General features: G+C 40.8%; 1 protein-coding gene across 6 annotated transcripts in view; it reads left to right on the top strand.

Moving 5' to 3' along the window:
• Positions 1 to 22739, top strand: part of RAI14 (retinoic acid induced 14) — a 243961-nt gene that overhangs the window by 139545 nt on the left and 81677 nt on the right. For all 6 annotated transcript variants that reach the window (XM_033933107.1, XM_033933134.1, XM_033933097.1 and 3 more), the window contains exons 4-7: positions 4729 to 4817; positions 10090 to 10154; positions 13140 to 13197; positions 19476 to 19546. In XM_033933107.1, coding sequence (XP_033788998.1) covers positions 4729 to 4817; positions 10090 to 10154; positions 13140 to 13197; positions 19476 to 19546 — 283 coding nt within the window. The remainder of the gene's footprint in view (positions 1 to 4728; positions 4818 to 10089; positions 10155 to 13139; positions 13198 to 19475; positions 19547 to 22739) is intronic.

Raw genomic sequence — 22739 nt, 5'->3', positions numbered from 1 at the left:
CTCCATCTCCCCTTGCCCCGCAACAATGATAAAACAACTACAAACAGTACAAAACACAGCCTTGAGATTAATCTGTTCACTAAGAAAACACGACCACATCACCAAGGCATACCTCGACTCACACTGGCTCCCAATTCAAGCAAGAATACTATTTAAATTCTACTGCCTATTATTTAAATCCATAAATAATGACAGCCCAGCCTACTTGACCAACCACCTAATCCAAACTACCACAACCAGACACAGGATAATCCAGACACCATTCACATACCCTCTAATCAGAGACATCAAACGGAAAAAACTGTACGATGGCCTTCTAGCCACATAAGCAGCAAAACTAGACCACCAACTCTCCAATCTACTAATCGTGACCCCAGACTACAAAACTTTCAGAAAATAAATTAAAACCCTGCTATTCAAGAAATCCATGAAGACTAACACCGTATGAAACATTTCAATCCTCTGAAGCAACCTGCTCTACTCTGTAACACCACTGGGCATGTCCAGAAATCCTCTTCTGTAATCCGCCTTGAACCGCAAGATAATGGTGGAATTACAATCACTGATGTAATGTAATGTAATTGGCCTCCGTGAAGGCGGGATACTGGGCTAGATGGACCATTGGTCTGACCCAGTAAGGCTATTTTTTTGCTCTAATGTGAGTACAAGTTCAGAGATTTGTTAATATTAGGTATATTTCCAACTGTGGCCCTCTAGTACTAAGCATCAGTAGAAGTTTTCTACCATAGGCCAGGGTACTAAATGCTCCGACTCTCGTAGGAATTCTATGAGCATTGGAGCATTTTGTTCTCTGGGCCGTGGTTAAAAACCTCTACTGCAGCCTAATAAAAAGGGGTTGGGGGGGTGTATGAGATTCTGAAGATTAGTTTTTAAAAATCTAGTTATTTTATAAATATTTTGAATAGGAATTTTAATGCTGTTATCTTAATTTTTATGTTTAACATTTTTTATAATTCTTTAATAACTTGTTCGATGTAAGTTTGTATATCTTTTCTTATACGAGTATCCTACCTGAACATAAGAACACAAGAATTCCTGCTGTTGGGTCAGACCAGTGGTCCATCTTGCACAGCAGTCCGCTCCCGCAGCGGCCCTTAGGTCAAAGGCCAGTGCCCTCACTGAGACTAGCCTTACCTGCGTACGTTCTGGTTCAGCAGGAACTTGTCCAACCTTGTCTTGAATCCCTGGAGGGTGTTTTCCCTTATAACAGACTTCGGAAGAGCATTCCAGTTTTCCACCACTCTCTGGGTGAAGAAGAACTTCCTTATGTTTGTACGGAATCTATCCCCTTTTAACTTTAGAGAGTGCCCTTTCATTCTCCCTACCTTGGAGAGGGTGAGCATCCTGTCTTTATCTACCAAGTCTATTCCCGTCATTATCGTGAACGTTTTGATCATGTCCCCTCTGAGTCTTCTCTTTTCAAGGGTGAAGAGGCCCAGTTTCTCTAATCTCACTGTACAGCAACTCCTCCAACCCCTTAACCATTTTAGTAACTTCTCTGGACCCTTTTGAATAGTAATGTGTCCTTATTCATGTGCGGCAACCAGTGCTGGACGCAGTATTCCAGGTGGGGGCATAACATGGCCTGGTAGAGCGGCATGATAACCTCCAATCTGTTCGTGATCCCCTTCTTAATCATTCCTAGCATTCTGTTCGCCCTTTTCACCGCCGCCACCGTGCTTTGCGCGGACTGCTTCATCAACTTGTCGACCATTACTCCCAAGTCTCTTTCCTGGGGGGACTTTCCGAGTACTGCACTGGACTTCCTGTATTCGTGTATAAAATTTTTGTTACTGACATGCATCACCTTACACTTATTCACGTTAAACCTCATTTGCCATGTTGCGGCCCATTTCTCGAGCGTGTTTGTTACTTGCAGGTCTTCACAATCCTTCTGTGTCTTCACTACTCTGGATAACTTCTTATCGTTTGCAAATTTTATCACCTCGCTTGTACCAATTTTCAGGTCGTTTATAAATATGTTGAAGAGCATGGGTCCAAGCACCAAACCCTGCGGCACTCCACTCGTGATGCTTTTCCAGTCCTAGTATTGTCCATTGACCCCCCACTCTCTGTTTTCTATCCACCAAGCGGTTTTTAATCCACGTGAGTATTTCACCCTTGATTCCATGGCTCACAATTTTTTAAAGTAGTTGTTCATGCGGGACCTTGTCGAATGCCTTCTGAAAATCCACATATACAGTGTCGACCGGGTCACCCTGTTAACTCCCTCGAAGAAGTGCAGCAAGTTTGTCAAGATCTTCCTTTGCTGAAGACGTGCTGGTTGGTCCTCATCAGATTGTGTCCGTCAAGGTGGTCAGTGATGCAGTCCTTTATCAGCTCCTCCACCATCTTTCCCGGTACTGAGGTCAGACTCACCGGTCTGTAGTTTTCCGAATCTCCCCTCAAACCTTTCTAGATGATTGGAGTAACATTCGCCACGTTTAAGTCATCCAGAATCCTTCCTGATTTGATCGACAGATTGGTTATTAGTTGAAGCAGGTCAGCTATAACCCCTTTCAGTTCCTTGATTACCTTCGGATGGATGCCGTCTGGTCCAGGGGATTTATCATTTTTAAGCATATCAATCTGCCTGCATACCTCTTCTAGACTGACCGTCAACCCAGTCAGTTTCCTGTCTTCATTTCCTGCATATAGCCTGTCGGCTTCCGGTATGTTGTGTATTTCCTCTTCAGTAAATACAGACGCAAAAAATGTGTTCAGTTTGTCGGTGATGGCTTTGTCCTCCTTTAGCACCCTCTTTATTCCATGGTCATCCAATGGCCCCACTGCTTCCTTCATGGGTCGTTTCCCCTTAACATATTAAAAGAACAGCTTGAAGTTTTTTGCCTCCTTGGCTATTTTATCCTCGTGGTCTCTTTTGGTCCCTCTTACTGCCTTATGGCACCTGCTTTGATGATGATTGTGCTTTTTCCAGTTTTCGTCCATTTTGACCTTTTCCATTCCTTAAACAAAGTTTTCTTATCACTGATCGCTTCTTTCAGCGCTTCAGTGAGCCACGCCAATTCCTTATTCTTTTTCCTCTTGCATCCCTTGTTGATACTCGGTATGTATAGATTTTGCGCCTCGGTGACTGTGTCCTTAAAAAAGGACCATGTCTAGCGTTTTTACAGTGCTTATCCTCTTCTTAATCTTCTTCCCCACCATGAGTCTCATCCCTTCGTAATTCATTGCCGTGGCCGTCTTTCTGGATTGATGTTTTGCCCCTGTGTCCAGGATGAAGTGGATCATATTGTTTTGCCCCTATGTCCAGGTTGAAGTGGATCATATTGTGATCACTGCTTCCCAGCGTCCCTTCTACTTCTACACCTTGCGCCGGTCCTCATTGTCCATTTAGAATTATGTCCAGAATTGCATTTCCTCCCATATTTTCCTTGACAAGTTGTTCCAGGAAGCAATCGCCTACAACATCCAGGAACTTGGTCTCTCTACTGCAACCGGAGGTGCCTAGGTTCCAGTCTATCCCCAGATAATTGAAGTCGCCCATGATAAATGCTTTGCCTCCCTTGCAGTTGTGTTTAATCTCGTCCGTTATTTCTCCATCAGTTTCTTCGGACTGCCCTGGGGATCGGTAGTAGATGCCGATCTTTGTTTCCGTTCCATTTGTTTCCGGAATTTTGGCCCATAGAGACTCTACCTTATTTTTTGTTTCCGGCGTGTTCTTTTCGGTAGACTCAATTCCCTCTTTGATGTATAGGGCAATTCCCCCTTCTTTTTGACCCACTTTGTCTCTACAGTATAGCTTGTATCCCGGTAGCACGGTGTCCCAGACATTTTCCTCGTTCCACCATGTTTCTGTGATGCCGATGATGTCAAAAGTTATGTTTTTGTGCCATAGCTTCCAATTGCCCCCATCTTATTCTTTAGACTTCTTGCGTTCGTGTTCATACACTTGAGTTTGCGGCCTTTTACTTTCTTGCATTTCTTTCCCTTGCGTTTTTGCCTTGCCTATGATCTGTTGAGTCTTCCCTGCAATCTTCCTGCACGGTATCCTCTGGGTATACCGTTTCCCGAACCATCGATTAGATTAGAAAGATTTCACCTATTTCTTAAAAGGTACTGATTATGTTGAAATGGCAGCTGTTTCTTCTATTAGCTTTGACTTTTTGCTGTTTACCTACTTGTCATACATTTATCTCCTCTTTTACAAAGGTGTGCTAAGCTTTTTAGCGTGCCCTTAATGCTAAAGTGTGCATGTTAGGTGTGCTAAATCAGCACTAAAACGCTTAGCGCGCCTTTGTAAAAGAGGGCCTTAGTTTAGAGGTCTTTTATGTAGGTTTGTCCTTCAAGGAGATTCATTGTCTGCAGAGATTCTTCTCCCTCCTGTTCATGCTCCAGCAAAGTGTGCTTTTGAGCATATCTTGGATTTCCTTGTGTACTTCCTAGAAAGACCTTGTTTTTACTGACTCCTATTCTTCCTAAGGGCTGGACAATGGTAATTACTCACCTTCTATAACTTACAGGAAAAAGCAGAATATAAATAAATTCCAGATTTCTTTTTCCTGTTAAAGCTCCTCTGTACAGTTAAATATTTCCTCTATGCTGTGCACAATAAAAATAGTTTGAAATGAACTTTGAAACATTTGTGACTCTGATTGTGGTGTAAGGTAACTGCAGTGGTTAGAGATTGTAAAGGAAGGCAGTCTATAAATATAATATATTGCATGGTTCCTTATGTTTTTTCAGTTTTCATGTGGCTGCCATGAAGGGATCCATGGAATGCCTGAGGATTATGCTGACGCATGGTGTGGATGTGATGGCTCAAGATGGAATGGGTAAATTGCTACTTAAGAGTATTTCTTGTGAGATTTCAAAAAATTTGTTGTTGTCTGTTTAAAGATGGACACTTTGGCACTCCTTAAAAACCTGAATCTGCCTTTAAAGCAGCACTGCAGTATGGATTGTTCAAAGTGATAAATTTATCACAATTTTGTTGATTTTTACCTATGGTCCCATCTGTTTTTTTATGGGGGATGTTTTGTTTTGTTGGATTCTTGATGTACCAGCTTTCTGTAGTACAACTAAAATGGTTTACATAATATATTACAGGTACTGTGTTGTTTTAGGCTGGCAGTTTTATACTCATAATTTTTGACTTTCCAACTAAATCAAAATCAAAGCTAAAGGGGATTTCTCCCCTATCTTGTATCTCCTCCCAGCTCATTCATTTCAGTCATCACAGAAACAGTTCTGGTCAAGAGGCCATGTGTTGGGATTTATTCCAAAAATCCTGTAATCGTAGGCATTCTTGTACAATCCCGTTCTATTCCTGGACAAGTGGGTTATTCATTTATGGTCGCCAGACAGCTTGTAGGAAGCCTCATTTGCATAATGTTTTCAATCCCTCCCCTCTTACCTCAGGACTGCTTCGAGGAATCCAGTTGCATTCCTACAAGATATATAGTAGTAGGAGCTTGTCTCTTCTGCTCGTGTTTATTTTTCTTTAAAGTCAGCTGTTTTGTTCACGATTCACACCAGAGAATGACACGATAACTGTTACCCACAGCTAGGCATGGGTACCCCACGGGAATGGGGGAAAAATCAATTGGTTGCCGCGGGTTTTGGGGACAAGGCCATTCACTGCCCCATGGAGCAGTGAATGGACTTGTCCCCGCAGTTAATGATCTGTCATGAGTTGCCTTTCCACCCCTCCAGGTCAGCAGACCCCTTGTGATCGTAGGTGCAGTAGCAACCCCCCTCCTCCCCGCAAATCTAGCAGCCACCCTCCCTCCCTATCGCGGGTCGAGCAGTTCCCCACCATCATACCCAATGCTTTCACAGCCGCTAACTTCGGAGGAAAGCCTTCCGGGTCAGCCTGGGATCCTAGTTACCTCAACAGTCCTTCCAGCTGGGCTGCTCCTTTCTGCCTTCAGCAGCACTTTTTTGCAGAGACATGTGTAGCGACTCTTGCATGCTACACATGGCTGACCTGGAAGCCATCTCTCTGCAAACCTGGTTGAATTGATCTCTCAGTCCCTCCAGGAGCTGAAGTTGGAGGTTGGCCAGTCTGCTTCTCCAGAATGCTCTCTTATGAGTAGCAAGAAACCACAGTTTGCCACCTTTCCTGATCATCCGGACATAGTCAAGATGCTCATGGACTTGGGAGGTGCCTGAGGGTCCCTTGAAATGTGCTAGATACATGTCCTGGCTCTTCCTGATGGCAGACGCCTTTAACTAGTGCTTTGAGTCCCTGAAAGTTGATTCCTTGGTGGCGCAGGATATTAAGCGCACTTCTCTCCCCAATGATGGTAGGATAGTGCTGAAGAAATCTCAGGACTGCAGAGTGGACTTTGTCCTCAGATCTCAGAGGTGGATTACATCACGGATGCCTTGTATGACATTTTCAAGGTGATCAGCAAACTATCTGCCTATTCTGTTTCGGCGCATGAGATGTTGTTGTAGATCCGTCAGTGGTCCAGTGACTCATCCTTTAAGGCGACCCTGAGCAGATTGCTTTTCAGAGGGCATTTGCTGTTTGCAAAGGTCTGGATGACCTTAAGGCTAGTGTGCAGGACTGTAAACCCAAGTCCTTGCCAGATTATAGGCCCTGACCCTCCAGGGGAACGGGACATCCTAGTTTCATCCTCCCCAGATATTCCTGCCAATTCTATGAGGGGCTCCTCGGGGCAGCGTGCGTCTCAGGCAGCCAGAGGTTCAGTGGTTCCTGGCACCAGCCATCGACAGGGAGCCATCCGGCTGCAGACTCTAAGAAACAGTTCTGATGCCAGACCTCTGGCTGCTCCTCTGCAGATCGGGGGGATGGCTCTCGGTCTTTCTGGCTGAATGGCAGGCCATCACCTCGGACTGTTGGGTCTTGGAGGTTCTTCAGTATGGCTACAAGCTCGAGTTTTATCGTCCCCCGGCAGAGTTTGTTCTGGTGGGTGGAAAACTACCTTGTGGCTCTTTCAGCTGCACACATGGCCAGGTTGGACAATTTCCAGGCGGATTATCTCAGTCAGATTATGAGCCCTGGGGAGTGGTCCCTCTCCCGGAGGGCATTCAGCTGCATAGTGGAGTGCTGGGGTTGCCCCACATTCGACCTCATGCCATCTGTGGTCAACAAGAAGGCAGATCGGTTCTTCAGCTGCTATTGCAAAGCCGGCAGCAAAGGCTTGGATGTGTGCAGCCTTGGCCACTGGATGGTCTTTACATCTTTCCTCCATGGCCCATGAACGGCCGTCTGCTGAGACAGATTGTGGCTCACAGGGGTTGGATGATTCTCATGATGCTCAATTGGCCGCGATGTCCATGATATGCCGACCTGGTTCGTCTGCAGCTGGATCAGGGATTCAGGCTTCCTTGTCATCCTCATCTTCTCATTCAGTCCCAATTGTGCTTTCAGACCTGGACCACCTTGGTCTTATGGCCTGACTATTGAGCGCAGAATCGTCGGCGATCTCTGGAGGAGATTTGCAGGGTTGCTACCTGGTCCCCTTTGCATACTTTCACCAGGTTTTACAGGATCAATGTGGCATCCAAGCAGGATGCTGCTTTTGGTTCCTCCATTTTGGCATCAGGCTCATCAGTCCCACCCTGACTCTACGGGACTGTTCTGTTATGTCCCACTTGTCTAGGATTAGAGCAGGATTGTACAAGAACTAAAGATTAGGTTCTCACCTCTGCTAATCTTCTTTCTTGTAAATCCTCATACTCTTCCTGGAACCCGCTCTGGGAGTTACTGATTTGATGATTGTCTGCCTTAACAAGTACGGGTAAGCTGGATTTCTGATATCTGACCGACCTTTCTAAGAATACCATCCAAATATGTTTAGCACTTTGCCTTGAGAGTCTTTGTTTTAGAACCCCCTTCTGTCCGTGCAGGCTGTCTTTCCTTATAGCATGGTTTTGTTCAGGTTTATGTTTGACCTGTTTCAATTGTTTATGATTGTTATGAATTGTTATATTTTGAGCAGATCAGACTTATTTCTCGGGGAGTGTCCCAATACCCCTCCCTTTTGTCTCTGTCCTCTACAGCAGTGGTCCCCAACCCTGTCCTGGAGGACCACTAGCCAGTCAGGTTTTCGGGATAGCTCTAATGAATATACATGGGGCAGATCTGCATTCCTATCATCTATATTAGATGCAAATATCTTTCATGCATATTCATTAGGGCTATCCTGAAAACCTGACTGGCTAGTGGTCCTCCAGGACAGGGTTGGGGACCACTGCTATACAGATGTCACTGTCTGCTTTTGCACAAACTGGATTTCTGGGGACAGTCCTGAGGCAAGAGAGTAGAGATTGAAAACATTATGTAATTGAGGCTTCCTACAAGCTGTCTGGTGACCATGGATGCATAACCCACTTGTCCAGGAATAGAGTGAGGATTTGCAAGAAAGAAGATTAGCAGAGGTAAGAACCTAATCTTTCGTTAAATCTGGCCACTAGGAATGGCTATTGCACAATGACTGGGACTCCCCCTCTCTGTTTTTTTAGGGGTGTGGATAGTGGATGCTGCCTACATATTGTCCCTAGTGCTGGCCTGGGGAATATAAGACCTGTGGAAATGGAACATAGGTCTTCTATTTTTTTATGCAGAACACTAGCACTGGGTCAGTCCACCTTTCTGTGTGTGTTCTGTTTTTAAATACATTACTGAATTAATTTGTTTGTATAAAGTATATAATATAAACAAAGGTTTATATACTATTAATATACAATGAACTCGCAAGGCAGTTGTTAAGAGCTTTACTTTGGTTATAAATATCTCTTTTCAGTTCTCTGTCCTGTGTTCAGTGTAATGTCTGCATGGGTTTCTCATGAAGATAAGCATAGAAGAACTAGGTTTAGTCATTTCCACTCTTGCATGCCTTAAGCAAGAAAGCATTCAAAAACTTTAAGCAGCACATTTTCCGTAGGAGGGGAATTCTAATGATTTTTATTGTTGAATGTCAATTGCATAACATGAAAGCTTTACAAGCAATATAAGATTAGTTTCAGTTCAGTTTAAAAGTAATCAAGGTACATTCTGATTTTTCCAGAAGAAATGCTGTTCTGATATGTTTTGAAAATATTAACAGAAAAAAACCCAGCGGGATAAAAAAGGATTGCCCCTATGTAAAACCAACAAAAAAAGCAAAGGAGTAAGGAGTCTGACAGAATGTCTTCCAGTCAATATGAAGTTTAATTTACATTACATTAGTGACTTTTATTCTACCTTAAACTCGCAGTTCTAGGCGGATTACAAAAGAGATAAACTGGATATTTCCAGGAGAATTACAGGATCAAGTACAATTACAAGACATAACTGTATCCATGACATCCTGTTTATCTGTCTTGCCTGTTTAGATTGTAAGCTCTTTCGAGCAGGGACTGTTTTCTTACTCTTTGTGACTCTATGACTTAGTCTGAAATAAGGGATATTTAGGTACGGCATTAGTATGTCTTGACAAAGTTCCTGAATTGCAGGGTCTTTATTTCCCTTTGGAGGATTTTGTAATCAGGCATTATCAGTATGTGGGAGAGATGGTGGTCTAGCTTAGCTGCCTGAGTTGTGCTAGTAGTCCATCAAGACTCTTTTATCCAGTGTAAAGTTTAAAGAAATCAAGACTTGACACAGAGCTGCATTTCAGCAGGCACCCGCTTGCATCAGGAGTCCACAAAATCTTATATCATGCAAACATTGAATGGTCCCAATATAAACAGGAAACTGGCGTTTGCTGTTGCAGGATGCTTCTTTGTGAAACATGCTAAGAGATTTTCAAATTGGTTTTCCTGTTTTTATTGGGATCATTTAATGTTTAAATGATATAAGAATTTGTGACTCCTGATGCAGGCGGGTGTCCGCCGAAACACGGCTCCATGTTGAGTCTTGATTTGATTAAACTTTACATTAGATAAAAAAAGAGTCTTGATTAAACTGTATATTGGCTAAAAACAGTGTCCGACCCTTACTCCTTTGCTTTTTTTTTTTCTTTTAAATATTAGGTCATTTTCATGACCGTTTTCCATGGTATGGTGGCGGGTTTCTGGTAGAAGTGGGGAAGACTGATTTAGTAAATAACTGATATGTTTAAATTTGCTTTGGTAATATATATACTCTTCTAGGACACAGCGCTTTACACCTGTCAGCAAAGAATAGTCACCTGGATTATGCCAAGAAACTGCTTCAGGTAGTTGAATGTTTGTTTGTTTGTGTTAGATGATAGAAAAAAAAACAAAAACAGGGCCATCAAGGTGTGGCATAGTGGTTGGTCTTGTTTACTGTTCCATGCTTAATTCTTGTCTTTCTGTATTAGATTCATGGCCTGTGCCTTAAAAAATAATAAAAATGAAGGTTTAATGAAAAATCACAAAAAATAGTTATAGCAAAAGTAACAAGACTCACTGTCAGTGTGGGATTCTCAGTGTTGAAATCCTCACCTATGACATTATTTTCAATGGTATGCAGCTGGCTTGCTATTCAGAGAGATGTATGAGATCACACAAAAAAGGACACCTTACAATTAATCAAGGTCTATGATATTCTAGATGAAAGAACTATGTGGCTGCATTCACAAGCCTCTTCATGCACCAATGACAGCCTTCCTCCTACACTCAATTTGCAGAAGTTTGTCTTGTAATGAAAAACAGCAAAGCTAAGGAATGTGTAGGTTTGAGTTATGCCTTTGAAATTAAATTTGAGAAATGTGAGCTTTTCCATTTAAATGTTAAAACATTGATTATCTGTATATTTTAGTTATGCTGCTGAACCCATGTCTGCATCTTTACCATCCTTTGTAACCGATAGTAATCACAAGCTGCCGTGTGTTGGCCAAATTTCAATATTCTCTTGATTGAAAACTTCAGTGTTTTTTCTTGAAGATGGATCTTGCTGCTTTAGCAAGCAAAGCTTATTGACCTCTTTAATACTACAGAAATAGCTTTTATTTTCTAAAATGTTGAATTTCAATTAAGTGCATGGTTTCAGGTGAAAGGGTGGATGGAATTGTAAATTTTGTCTTTTGCTACCCATTGGTTTCCATCTATCAGTTCCAGTTCAGTGAGTTATATAGTGATGATATAGAATGATTTTGAATAAAGATGGATGGAAGGCTTTTTTGGAGGAATGTGAGGGAGCCTGTAGGATGCTACCACTCCCCCTGCTGGATACTTCCTCACATTGTTGGAGCTACCTTAACGTTTGAAGTCCCTCCTTAGGGGAAAGTGACATGGGAGGGGAGGAGTCAAGGAAGTAACTGCCAGGAAGTATAAGAGGCAGGGCCAGAGCTGGGTTAAGGAAGCCCTTGGGAGAAGTGATACCTTGACCACACCTTGACTACAACCAATAGACATCCGGCTTGCCTGAGGTAATCTAACGTATTTTTCACTCCATAAGATGTACCCACCTATAGAGGAGGAAAAAACAAGAAAAAAAAATCTGAACCAAATGGTGAACCCTGTTCCCCCCTCTGATGGTATAGTAGTAGGCTGGGACAGGGTACAGGGCACGTCTAGTTGTTGGCACGTCTAATGGTAGGCACATCTAGTGGCAGCCAGCCAGCCCCCAGCCAGTGCCAAGCCAGCCAGCCCCAAGCCAGCCAGCCAACCCCAAGCCAGCCAGCCAGCTCCCAGTCCCTAGCGAATGCCGAACCAGCCAACCTACCCCCAAGCCAGCCTGTCCAACCCCAAGCCAGCCCCAAGGCAACCAGCCAACCCACCCCAATGCACTGCACACCCCGAATGGCTGCCTGTCAGTTCTCATCCCACAAGAACTGGCAGGCAATCATTCAGAGTGTAGGGAGGGAACAAGCAGGCACGCAAAAAGCATGCGCCTGCCTCATGCACCACTGTACCGCTGACGCTGCTGGAAGAGAGTCAGGGGAACCAAGGCAGGAGCGCGGAAAGCACGCTATACCGCCAGGATGCCAAAAAGAGGTAAGGGTTTTGTTTTGGAGTTTTTTTATATTCGCTCCTTAAGACGCACCCTTATTTCCACCCCCTTTTGGGGGGTGGAAAAAGTGCATCTTATGGAGCGAAAAATACGGTATTTTTTGTTGAGTACTTGTGAGCCATGTGGGGTCTGGCTGGGGCCAGGCTTGGTTACCTGGCTGAGAGAGACACTGCAACCTGTGTTTGGGACATGGCAGTTACCAGCTACGAACATATCTTGTAAGTCACTGGCTCATATCAAGACTTTTTGTCTTTGAATTAAGAGATTATTTCCTTTATCCTGACCCTGTGAAGTAACAAAATTCAGGTTTCTGATTTAATAGAGTTCTGTTGCACATTTTATGACTGTCTGACTACGTGCGCACAGGCCCCAAAACCCAAACATCACTCACACTGTTACAAGGAGATAGAAATAATGGAATACAAAATATGGGTCACTTTTCAATTTTGGGTTGCTGCTGTTTTAAGTATTGCATCAAAATGATTAATCCTTTAATTTCAACACACATCAACACACTGTCTTCATAATTTGTTTCAAACAGTTATACCCTTTTTTTTAACAGGAAGTATTTATACTTTCATTAGTACTGAAGAGACTTAATTTCCTGAACTATCAGGCAATATTAATATAAATTGGTTCCTCATTCTCCATATGTCCTTGCCTTTATCCTTTCATGAGATGTATAAGCATAATATATGCCTGCAGTACCTGTCAGCCTTAAAACCATCTGAAAACTTGGGATGTTTGCACAGGTGTATGCTTTCAGTTTTTATATATGCATATCAATGTCTTTTATAAAAAAGATCAAGTTTCCAAGTTTATTTAAAATTTGATGAATCGCTTAATCTTAATATAAAGCGATAAGCAAATCTAAAAAAATAATATATAACAATATTCAGGGAGACAGTGCAAGTAACATAGGCAAGTCAAGTAGCATAGACAGGACCGAGAAGGAAGTGGAGGTTGAAAAATAATGTATGAAAGTAAATAAGATGAGTAAGGGAAATAGCAAAAGAGAGGGTTAAAAAAAAAATCAGAAACTGGAATCAAACTGTTAACAATAGTTTTTTCTTATAAAATTGTAATACAGTATATTCAATGGCGTTCCTTATGTAAAAATTGGAGAACCATAAAATGAGCTTTGCAAAGATGTCTGCTTTAAAGATGCTGTTTTTAATATATAGATTATGAATTAAACTAATCTTATTTTTTTAACACTTTATAGTCCAAGTGTCCAGCGGAGAGCACAGACAGTTCTGGAAAAACGGCTTTACATTATGCAGGTAACTATATTCCACAAGCCTCTGTTTTAATACTTCTCTGAGGACAAGCAGGCTTTATATTCTCACATGTGGGTGGTGGTATCCGTGGAATCTGGTACAGATACTACATTTTTTAAGGCAGTGCCCATACCGTGCATGTGTCAGTGCTTTCCGTCTGCTATCAGGTTGTGGGACCTACAGTTCATTGTTTTCCATGGAGGTAGAAGTTGTGTCTCCAGTGTTCTCAGAGTGTCAAACCTTTTCAATTTTTTAGGTTCCTTCCTGTCATTATTTTTCTCAATTTTAGTCATAATTCTTTCTTTTCTTCGTGTTTCGTTTAATTTTGTCAACTTTTCCATTTTTGGCCTTTGGGCTGCTTTGAGCCCTTTTTTCTACCCAGGAGCCTCAATCATTTTCAGTTTCATTTCTACTCAAGCTCACCAGGCCATTGAGCCCTTTGTGCTGGCTGTTTTTCCCTCCATGTCAAAACTAGTACCAAGCAGCTTCAAAAAATGCTCTCAATGCAGTAAGACCATTTCAGGCTCTGATCTGCATAATTGATGCATCTGGTGTTTTGGTCCTGAGCACTGGACCATTGAGCCCTTTGACTTTGCGTTGGCTGTTTTCCCCTCCATGTCAAGATTGGTACCAAGCAGCTTCAAAATATGCTCTCAATGCAATAAGACCATTTCAGGCTCTGATCTGCATAATTGGTATGCCTGGTATTTTGGTCCTGAGCATCAGGACATTTCCTATGTCCTCTGTTGGTGTATGCAAAAGAGGTCACTTCAAGCCCACAAACTTAAGTTCGAGAAACTTTTAGGTAACACGTTGGCTTTGACATTGAATGTGGCAGGGGGTTTGGATCCTGATGCTCAAAACACCTGTTGCCTTGGCCTTGTATCACCACCACCTGCATTTTCACTGCATTGAGAGTTGCAAGCATTGGGCTTCACGCAGTGCCAAGACTCTTACTTCCTCTTCATCGATTCCTCAAGTGTCAGGGGACATATCACATAAGAAAGAGAAGAAGCGCAAGATTTCTTCCCCTGCTAGGCACACCACTGGGTCATCCCAAGCATTGACTTCATTGAATCAATGCTCAGAGGACTGTTCTCCCATCTCTTCAGATGATACCTCTACAGAGGCATACCTCGACATTGAGGTCTCCCACACCACACCAACTGGTACAGCAGACTGCTCCCATGCAAAATTGTCTCTCTTTGTACTGACTCTCCATGCTCCAACAGGAACTTTTTGGATTACTGCACACAGTCTTTGCAGACTATAAAGACTACCATGCCTGCCTCAGCTCAACCTAGCCCAAGGATGCATCGAAGGTCAAGATCTCATACTCATGTCCAGTGTTGAGCATTGGAGTTGACATGAGCCCACTCGAGGCATGCATCATCATCAGTGATAGAGGAATTATCTCATATTTCACCTTGATGCTCTGAATTGGCTCCCCAGTCATTAGTAGTGGTATAGTTTATAGATTATTTAAAATTTGATAAAATGCTTTACAATATATTTCAAAGCATTGTACAATTAAAATCAAAAATAAATAATAAGTAAAGACAATACAAGGACAGACATACTAAGGTGGGAAAGAGGAATAAAACAAAAGGGAAGTGTGGAATAAAATTACAATTTTTTTATATTTAAAAACAGAGGGAAGAAACGAAGGGAAAGGAGAGGGGAGAATTTTAAAATTGATAAAAAAATAAAAGTAAATTAAGATTGTATAAGATACATCAAAATTAAGTCAGATACATTAATCATATGCATTTTTAAAAAGGAAGCATTTTAAGTGCTCTTAAATTTAACCAAGTTTTTTTCTACTCTTAACTGTAAAGGTAGTGAGTTCCAAATAGTAGGTGCTGTTACAAAGAAAATGTATGAACGATGAGTACCAATTATTTTTAGAGATGGAACATTAAGGGTAAATTGTGATGAGGATCTTAAAATTCTAGGGGTCATATGGAATAAGTAATCTGTCAATAAATGCTGGTGCATTAGTCTGCCGGGTCTTGAAAGTAAGGAGGGCGATTTTATAGATGATCCTTTGATGAATGGGAAGCCAGTGGGCATTTTTCAACAGAGGAGTAACGTGATCAGATTTTTTTTGAGTTAGTGATAATTTTTATTGCTGTGTTTTGTATTAGTTGAAGGTGTCTAATATCCTTTTGGTATAAACCTTAATATAGTGAATTACAGTAGTCGATTTTAGAAATTATAAGGGAATGAATTAAAATCTGGAGAGATTTAAGGTCAAAGAGAGGAACTAAAGATCTTATCTTTAACTTATAGAAACAGCAATGAACTTCCCCTCAACTCATGCCCCCAGATTCACCTAGAAAACAATACTTTGAGGAATCTGACTGACATTTCCCTATACTCGAGGAAGGACTTACCAGAATTTTCAGCATAAAATCTTATGATATTCCCTCAGCTCCTTTCAGATCAGAAAGGCTCTCTTTTACTGGATTCAATCAATAAATAGGACATGCACAACCCATTAAGATGGAAACATTAAGGAGGAACCTCAATCTGACTTTCAAAATCTCCACCAAACGAATGTATTAAGGTGCCTTTACACAAAGGCAAGAAAGACACTTTATTTAAGAACTGGTAGACTCCTCTATCAGTTCAGGTGACTTTTAGAAAAATAGACATAATGTATAGGATACAAACATGCCCAGGATTTGATAGAACTCAACTACACCACCACTCACTAGTCATTGAGTCTGCCCTCAAGCATTCACGCCACAGGAAGAAAGGCCAGAACATTGGACTCCTTTAACAAACACATATTTCAATCTATTATGCTTCTTAACAGAATCATGGACTACCAATTTTACATGTCCATTATTTAAAATCTTTACTCAAACAATGCTTGGATTTTGAGCAATACCTTCTTCCAGAACTGTTGAAACAAATAACTTATTAACAACCAGAAAGTTCATGCTTGAGCAGCCTTTGATGTATTTAGTGTCTCTTCAAGGAACATCTGTGGTAGCCATAGCAATGCACAGGTTGACCAGGCTGTGAGTCTCAGATCTTGAACTTTAATCATGGAGCACCTTTCTAATGTCCCATGCAAGGGCAATGATCTGTTTAGAGATAAAATTGAGGAAGCTGCAGATAAAATCAAGAAACATACAGATACTATGGCAACTTTATCTAAGGTGCAGACCTCTCAACCTTCTACATTATCCAGGAGATAATCCTCTACTTCTAGATGTTCTTATTATTACAACACTAAACTTCGCTACAATCTGCCGCCTTTCTCTTCACCTAGACCTTCCACTCAACAGTCCCATTCAAGACAACAGAGACAACAAAAATCTCAGTCCAAGCCTAAACAATCCTTTTAACTCCCTTCTAGAGAGCATATCCAGCATTTCTCTGCCTCTTCCTCAAAATCTCCCCATGCTACTACTAATAATTTCTATAGTGTTTCTAGATGTACGCATTGCTGTACACATCAGATACTTTCTCTGTCCCTAGTAGGTTCACAATTTAAAGTTTTTGCACCTGGGACAATGGAGGGTTGACTTACTCAGTGTCAGAAGGAGCTGCAGTAGGAATTGAACCCAATTTGAACTCAATAATCTAGCAATTCTTAGAAACTGCACACAGCAGTCAAACACAAAAATATTTTCCACAGCATCGCTAGATAAAAAATAAATATATCTCTCCATATAAACTCAAAATAGGAAGAAAAGCTCAAGGCACAGCCTAGGACCAATTGTCCACACAGGCATAAAAACCTTGTGCTCTTTTAAAAGGTATAATGTTCAGCTCACTTTTAAACAATATAATGTTCAGTTCACTTCATGCAGTATTTTAAATGTAACACATAGAAACATAGAATTATGATGGCAGATAAAGGCCAAATGGCCCATCTAGTCTGCCCATCCACAGCAACCATTTTCTCTTTCTCCAAGAGATCCCACATGCCTATCCCAGGCCTCTTGAATTCAGACACAGACCACCACCTCTTCCAGGAGACTGTTCCATGCATCTATCACCCTTTCCGTAAAAAAAGTATTTCCTCAAATTATTCCAGAGCCTATCACCTCTTAATTTCAGCCTATGCCCTCACACTTACGTATCTTGTTAGTGCCTTCAAAGTTCTTCTATTTGTGCTATTAACCCTTTCAGGACCATAAGGATCGTAGGCCAATTTTTGTGGTTTTGATGACATTTTTATGGTAAAAAGGGCTTGCAGATGCCAAAAAATTGATTTTTTTTGTGAAATATCATTATTTTTTTTTTTTTTAAATCACACTTCTGGCTTATGGACAGTGTGGCAAGTGAATCTTCTCGTCAATCTGGCAACGACGCTAATGAATGAATGTCGGAACCAGTTTGTTTACATAAAGGCAGTATCATATGGAATCCGTACATATCAAATTTAGAACTGTAGACTATCCCAATCAAAATTTATAGGATTTTAAAGTTATGGGACAAATATGTCCCTTGGTCCTGAAAGGGTTAATGTCCTATTGCCGATGGTGGCCAGCATTTCGCTTGGTCAGTTGCTTCAGGGCTAAAGGAACTCTATACCTACACAAAAAAGCACCAATAAACCTCTTATAGCAACCTAAATGTCTCCTTTACCAAAACGTGTTCAAATGTTCACTTTTAACTTGTTTAAGAAAAAAGTGTTTCATACTCATAACTGTACTCAAGAAGGGTTTAAAGCAATTAAGACCCAACTTGTTAATAAGAACATTGCCATTAGAAGAGCTGATAAAGGGTTGCTGTGGTGGTTTTAAATATAAATTATTATGAGCAAGAAATGATGAAATAATTATGTCTGAATACAAGGAGTTAATTATTGACCCAACATCAACACTACAGAGCAAAATTCATCAAGTAACGCAGAAGGACTCTTTGCTGTTTTTTGACCTCTTAAGAAAACAAGTTTTGAATGCACAAAATCCAAAGATTCCCCATATTATTTATTGCCTAAAGTTCACAAGACCTTAATTCTCCAGGTTGGCCCATAGTATGTAACAGGGTTTCTTTATTAGAACCCCTATCCTCTGGTTATGTTAACCTTTTTCTACATCAGGATTTTATGCAGTTTGGGGAGATTTTGTCTGAGTACTATGATGTTTCATAGATCTCATTCATGGTTACTTTTGATGTGAAATCACTTTATACTATTCTACAGGGCGAGGCTTTGAAAGTAATGGAAAATTTTTTGGGAACGATATCCTAATGATCGTGGCATTGCCCCATCTTTTTAAGGGATTTAGCATCTATTGCCATGAAGAAGAACTATTTCTGTTATAAATTATTTTTCCAACAGCTATCTGAAGTCGCAATGGAGGTCACTATGACTCCTTTAATTGCCAATCTGTTTATGAGTATTTTTGAAGACATTTCCAGAAACTCCAAGGTAATGAAAATGAAGAAAATCTTTAATAAAAATCGAACACAGAAGAAAGATCAAGGGAAACAATCAGAATGAACTTGATCAATGGCATACCTGATTTCATTATTTAAGGTTGTTAGGAGGGATTTGGTACTATGACCTTGAGAAAACCTCTAGCCTTGTGGGAGTGTGGACAATTTGTCCAAGAACAAAGAAACTTGATCAAGAAAACTTTTTCCAACAGTTTGAAGAGAAGATGGAGATTAGTGTTGGGTGAAAACTTGCATGATCAGCGAGATCTAAGTGTGGCTTTTTGAGAATGGATATTATTGAATACTCAAAAAGGAGGACTATAGCCAAGAGTTAGACTGGCCTTTAAAAGGGGTAGCACAGTTGGTAGGAGATGCCGGGCTATATTTCGAATGAGGTGGGCCAGGGGTCTAATTGTAAGGATGATGTGTTTAATGTGTAAATTATAGTTAATATCAATGAAGATTGACGGGTGGAATGAAAACCAGAAAGGAAAAATAGGTGCTTTGATGGGGGAGAATCTGGAGGGAGGTAATGGAGTGGGTTGGATTTACAGGTAAAACAGAAGGATGGAGGGGTGTTTATTAAAAAATTTGATATACCACTGGCCTTTTCCATCAGAGTTATTTAGATACTATTATCTACCAAGCCAGAGTTTGGAGAGATTAACAAAGAGGATTAGGAAGAGGCAGCAAAGGACCTGGAGTGGGGGGAAGAGAATCGATCATTTTGAAATTTCTTGTGTTTATTTACTAATTGCTTACTGTTAGTTCAAATCTAATATATTTAATAGATAAAAGAATTTGACACAGCTAGCTTTTTGACTTAGGCAGCATTATGATCTGTTGAAGCTTAGCGTTACTCTTGGGTTCTTTTTCAGCTGCAAGTGGATGCCTTCAAGTAGTTCAACTTTTGTGTGAGCACAAATGTCCTGTCAACATCAAGGATTTGGTAGGTATCACTAATTTTCAAAATAAATTACTGTATATTATTAATTTATCATTTCTAGCTAGATCTTGCAGGAAAATTTGGATTTCAGAGAGGCCTTGGGGAGAAACCCTGTTATCAATTATAGATTGGAAACATGGAAACATGACGGCAGATAAAGGCCAAATGGCTCATCTAGTCTGCCCATCCACAGTAATCATTATCTCTCTCTCTCTCTGAGAGATCCCACGTGCCTATCTCAGGCCCTCTTGAATTCAGACACAGTCTCTGTTTCTACCACCTCTTCTGGGAGACTGTTCCACGCATCTACCACCCTTTCTGTAAAAAAAGTATTTCCTCCAGAGTCTATCACCTCTTAACTTCATCCTATGCCCTCTCAGTTTCCTTTCAAATGAAAGAGACTCGACTCATGCACATTTATATTACGTAGGTATTTAAACGCCTCTATCATATCTGCCCTCTCCCGCCTTGCCTCCAAATTATACAGATTGAGATCTTTAAGTCTGGCCCCATATGCCTTATCACAAAGACCACACACCATTTTAGATGAGATTAGAAGAGGTATGGATGATGATGTGAATTATTGAATGGTGTCATTAGATATTTCATCAGTTTTTGACACTGTGAATACTGAATTTTTACCTAAAAAACCAAAACCTAAAAAAACCCCAAAACTGAGTGTAATAGGGATAAGAGATGTGGCTAGTACATGGTTTCACTCATTTTTGACAGAAAGATCCTTTCAAGTTAAAGTGAATGGAAAAAGTTCAGCCCGATACCCAGTTTGTATGGGAGTACCACAAAGGTTGGTGCTATCCATATTGCTATTCAACCTATATATGTCACCATTGGGTATTGTATTTGGCAATTTACAGGTTAGCTACCAAATGTATGCAGCTGATTTACACTTTTCTTTCCTGTTAGGACAGGAGATAATGATTCTGTAAATGAATAGATATCTAATAATAAATTGCTGTTAAATGTAGCAAAATCTGAGGTTTTGTTGATAACTCGATATGCTGAAATATCAATGGAATTAACTTTAGAAACATCTTCTAATTTGTTAACCGCTGATGTTCACTTGTCTTTTCAAATACAAATTGATAAAGTAATTCAATCTTGTTTTTATCATTAAGATTGGTGATGAAATTAAAGCCAGTGTTAACAAACCTCACTTGTAACTCGATACAATTGGGACACTATAATAAATTCAAAGAGATTTGGGGTCCATTAGCGAAATTTTGTAAGAATTGATCATTAGTATTACCCTTTGATTTTTGAATGAGTTTCAGACACATTCAGGGTGGGTGGGAGGAAGGGAGGGATGGGGGTGTGATATGTACTTATCTTATTATTTGATGTTATAAGTGCTGTCTATTGTACCGGTTGCTGTTATTCTGTTGCACTTTGTGATGGTTTAAAAAAAAAAAAAATGAATAAAGAATTGGGAAAAAATAATTGAGCAGAAAATAAACCAGCTCACTTGCCCTAGGTCCTTATAGTGAACTATAGACAAAAATGGTATTCAGGCAAGCAGTGTCTTTGATGGCACAGCATATCTTCCACAAAACTGCAAGGAATGGTTTAGACTAGAGCATATGTAAGGCTTCAGGCCCACAAAGATGTCCCAGAACTCACCCCTACAGGGGGTGGGGAAGAAAAAAGATGCTGGTCATGGAAGGGGAGATGCTAGTCATAGGGGAGAGGGAAGTTACTGAAAGGAGAGAGATGAGGAATGGTGGCTAGGATGAGGGAAAGAAAAGTGTCTGAGATGGATGTCGGAGAGTGTGAGGGGATAGAGTGATATAATGGCAAGTGTCCCTAAGAACACTCTCTCACCGAGGTTGCAGTTTAATCACTTATGACAGGGGTGCTAACCTAAAAAATAAAACAGAGAGCTACAACCAATAAACAACGGTAAATCTCAAAGATAAGAAAAAGAGGGGAGCTGCTTGCCTGTTTGTGTGGACGCTGGAGGAGACCTGGACATTGCCCCGTGTTGCCCGCAGCAGTTGTAAAAGCCCGGAGCTGTAATCGGACAGGCACTTTGGAAGACGGACCCTTGACGTCATCGGATCCATCCTCCCTGCCTTTCAACCTTAAATTTGAGCTTGCTGCCGTGGTTGCGGCCGCAGGGCGTGGCTGAAGGAGTGTGCCCTAAGGGGCAGGACTCGCCCCTTGGAGCACCGTGGAGCCGAGGAGCGGGAGGCCAGGTTGTATAACTTCAATTTGACATTATGGGTAAAAGAAAAATTAAGCCTAAGAGCTCAACACCTGCTGTTTCTGGTCCTATGGACAGACATTTGACATTTCCTACAGAAACTCCAGTACAAACTTTACTTGATTCGAATTCTCCCATATCCGGAGCATCGTTAAGCCCCCTCGAAAGGACACCCCCTCTTCATCCAGTATCAGGAGGTAGTAGAGGAGCAACCACAAGCAATATATTACCCTTAAAGATTTGTGGTTAGGTATTACTAGAGTTGAAGGGTTTCTCAGAGAATCAGTGAAACAAAAATCGGATTATTCACATTCTGTGGCTAAAAAGTTTGAGAATGTGGATTCTAACTTAAATTGTTTGGATAAAAGATTAGGAGTGGTTGAAACTCAAAGTAATACTTTGCAAGCTGTCTCAGTATCTGCTGTTAAGGATTCTACGGTGATACATTCCAAAATGGAAATGTTGAAAAATATGTATAGATCGAGGAATCTCCGCTTGGTTAATTTCCCAGTGACTCATTTGTTATCTTCGGAAATATTGTTAAAGAAATATCTCAAAGAAATACTGGGTTTACCCAATGCGGAAAATTTCCCAATAAATAACTGTTATTATATTCCGCAAAAGAAAATAAAATCCGACCAGGAGGTGGACCATCTGGTAACAGATGAAGTAAATTTGACAGAGTTTCTGGAAGATACTCAGGATGTTATCCAGAATAGGTCCACCACGGTAATAACATGCATGAGTGAGACAGATAAAATGTTGATAATGAAACTTTACTTTAAAAACAGGCTGACTAAATTCTGAGGAGATTTGGTTAGAATTTTTCCCGATGTTTCAAGAGCTACACAATTAAGAAGGAAAGAATTTTTGAAATTAAGAATAAGAGTCTTAGCTCTTGAGGCATCTTTTTACTTAAAATTTCCATGTAAATGTCTTGTTAAGATACAAGACATTGAATATGTATTTTGGGAT

The sequence above is a fragment of the Geotrypetes seraphini genome, chromosome 1, assembly GCF_902459505.1.
Source record: "Geotrypetes seraphini chromosome 1, aGeoSer1.1, whole genome shotgun sequence".
In the NCBI taxonomy this organism is placed as follows: domain Eukaryota; kingdom Metazoa; phylum Chordata; class Amphibia; order Gymnophiona; family Dermophiidae; genus Geotrypetes; species Geotrypetes seraphini.
The sequence above is the reverse complement of the archived record's forward strand: the minus strand, read 5'-3'. Positions and strand labels throughout refer to the sequence as shown.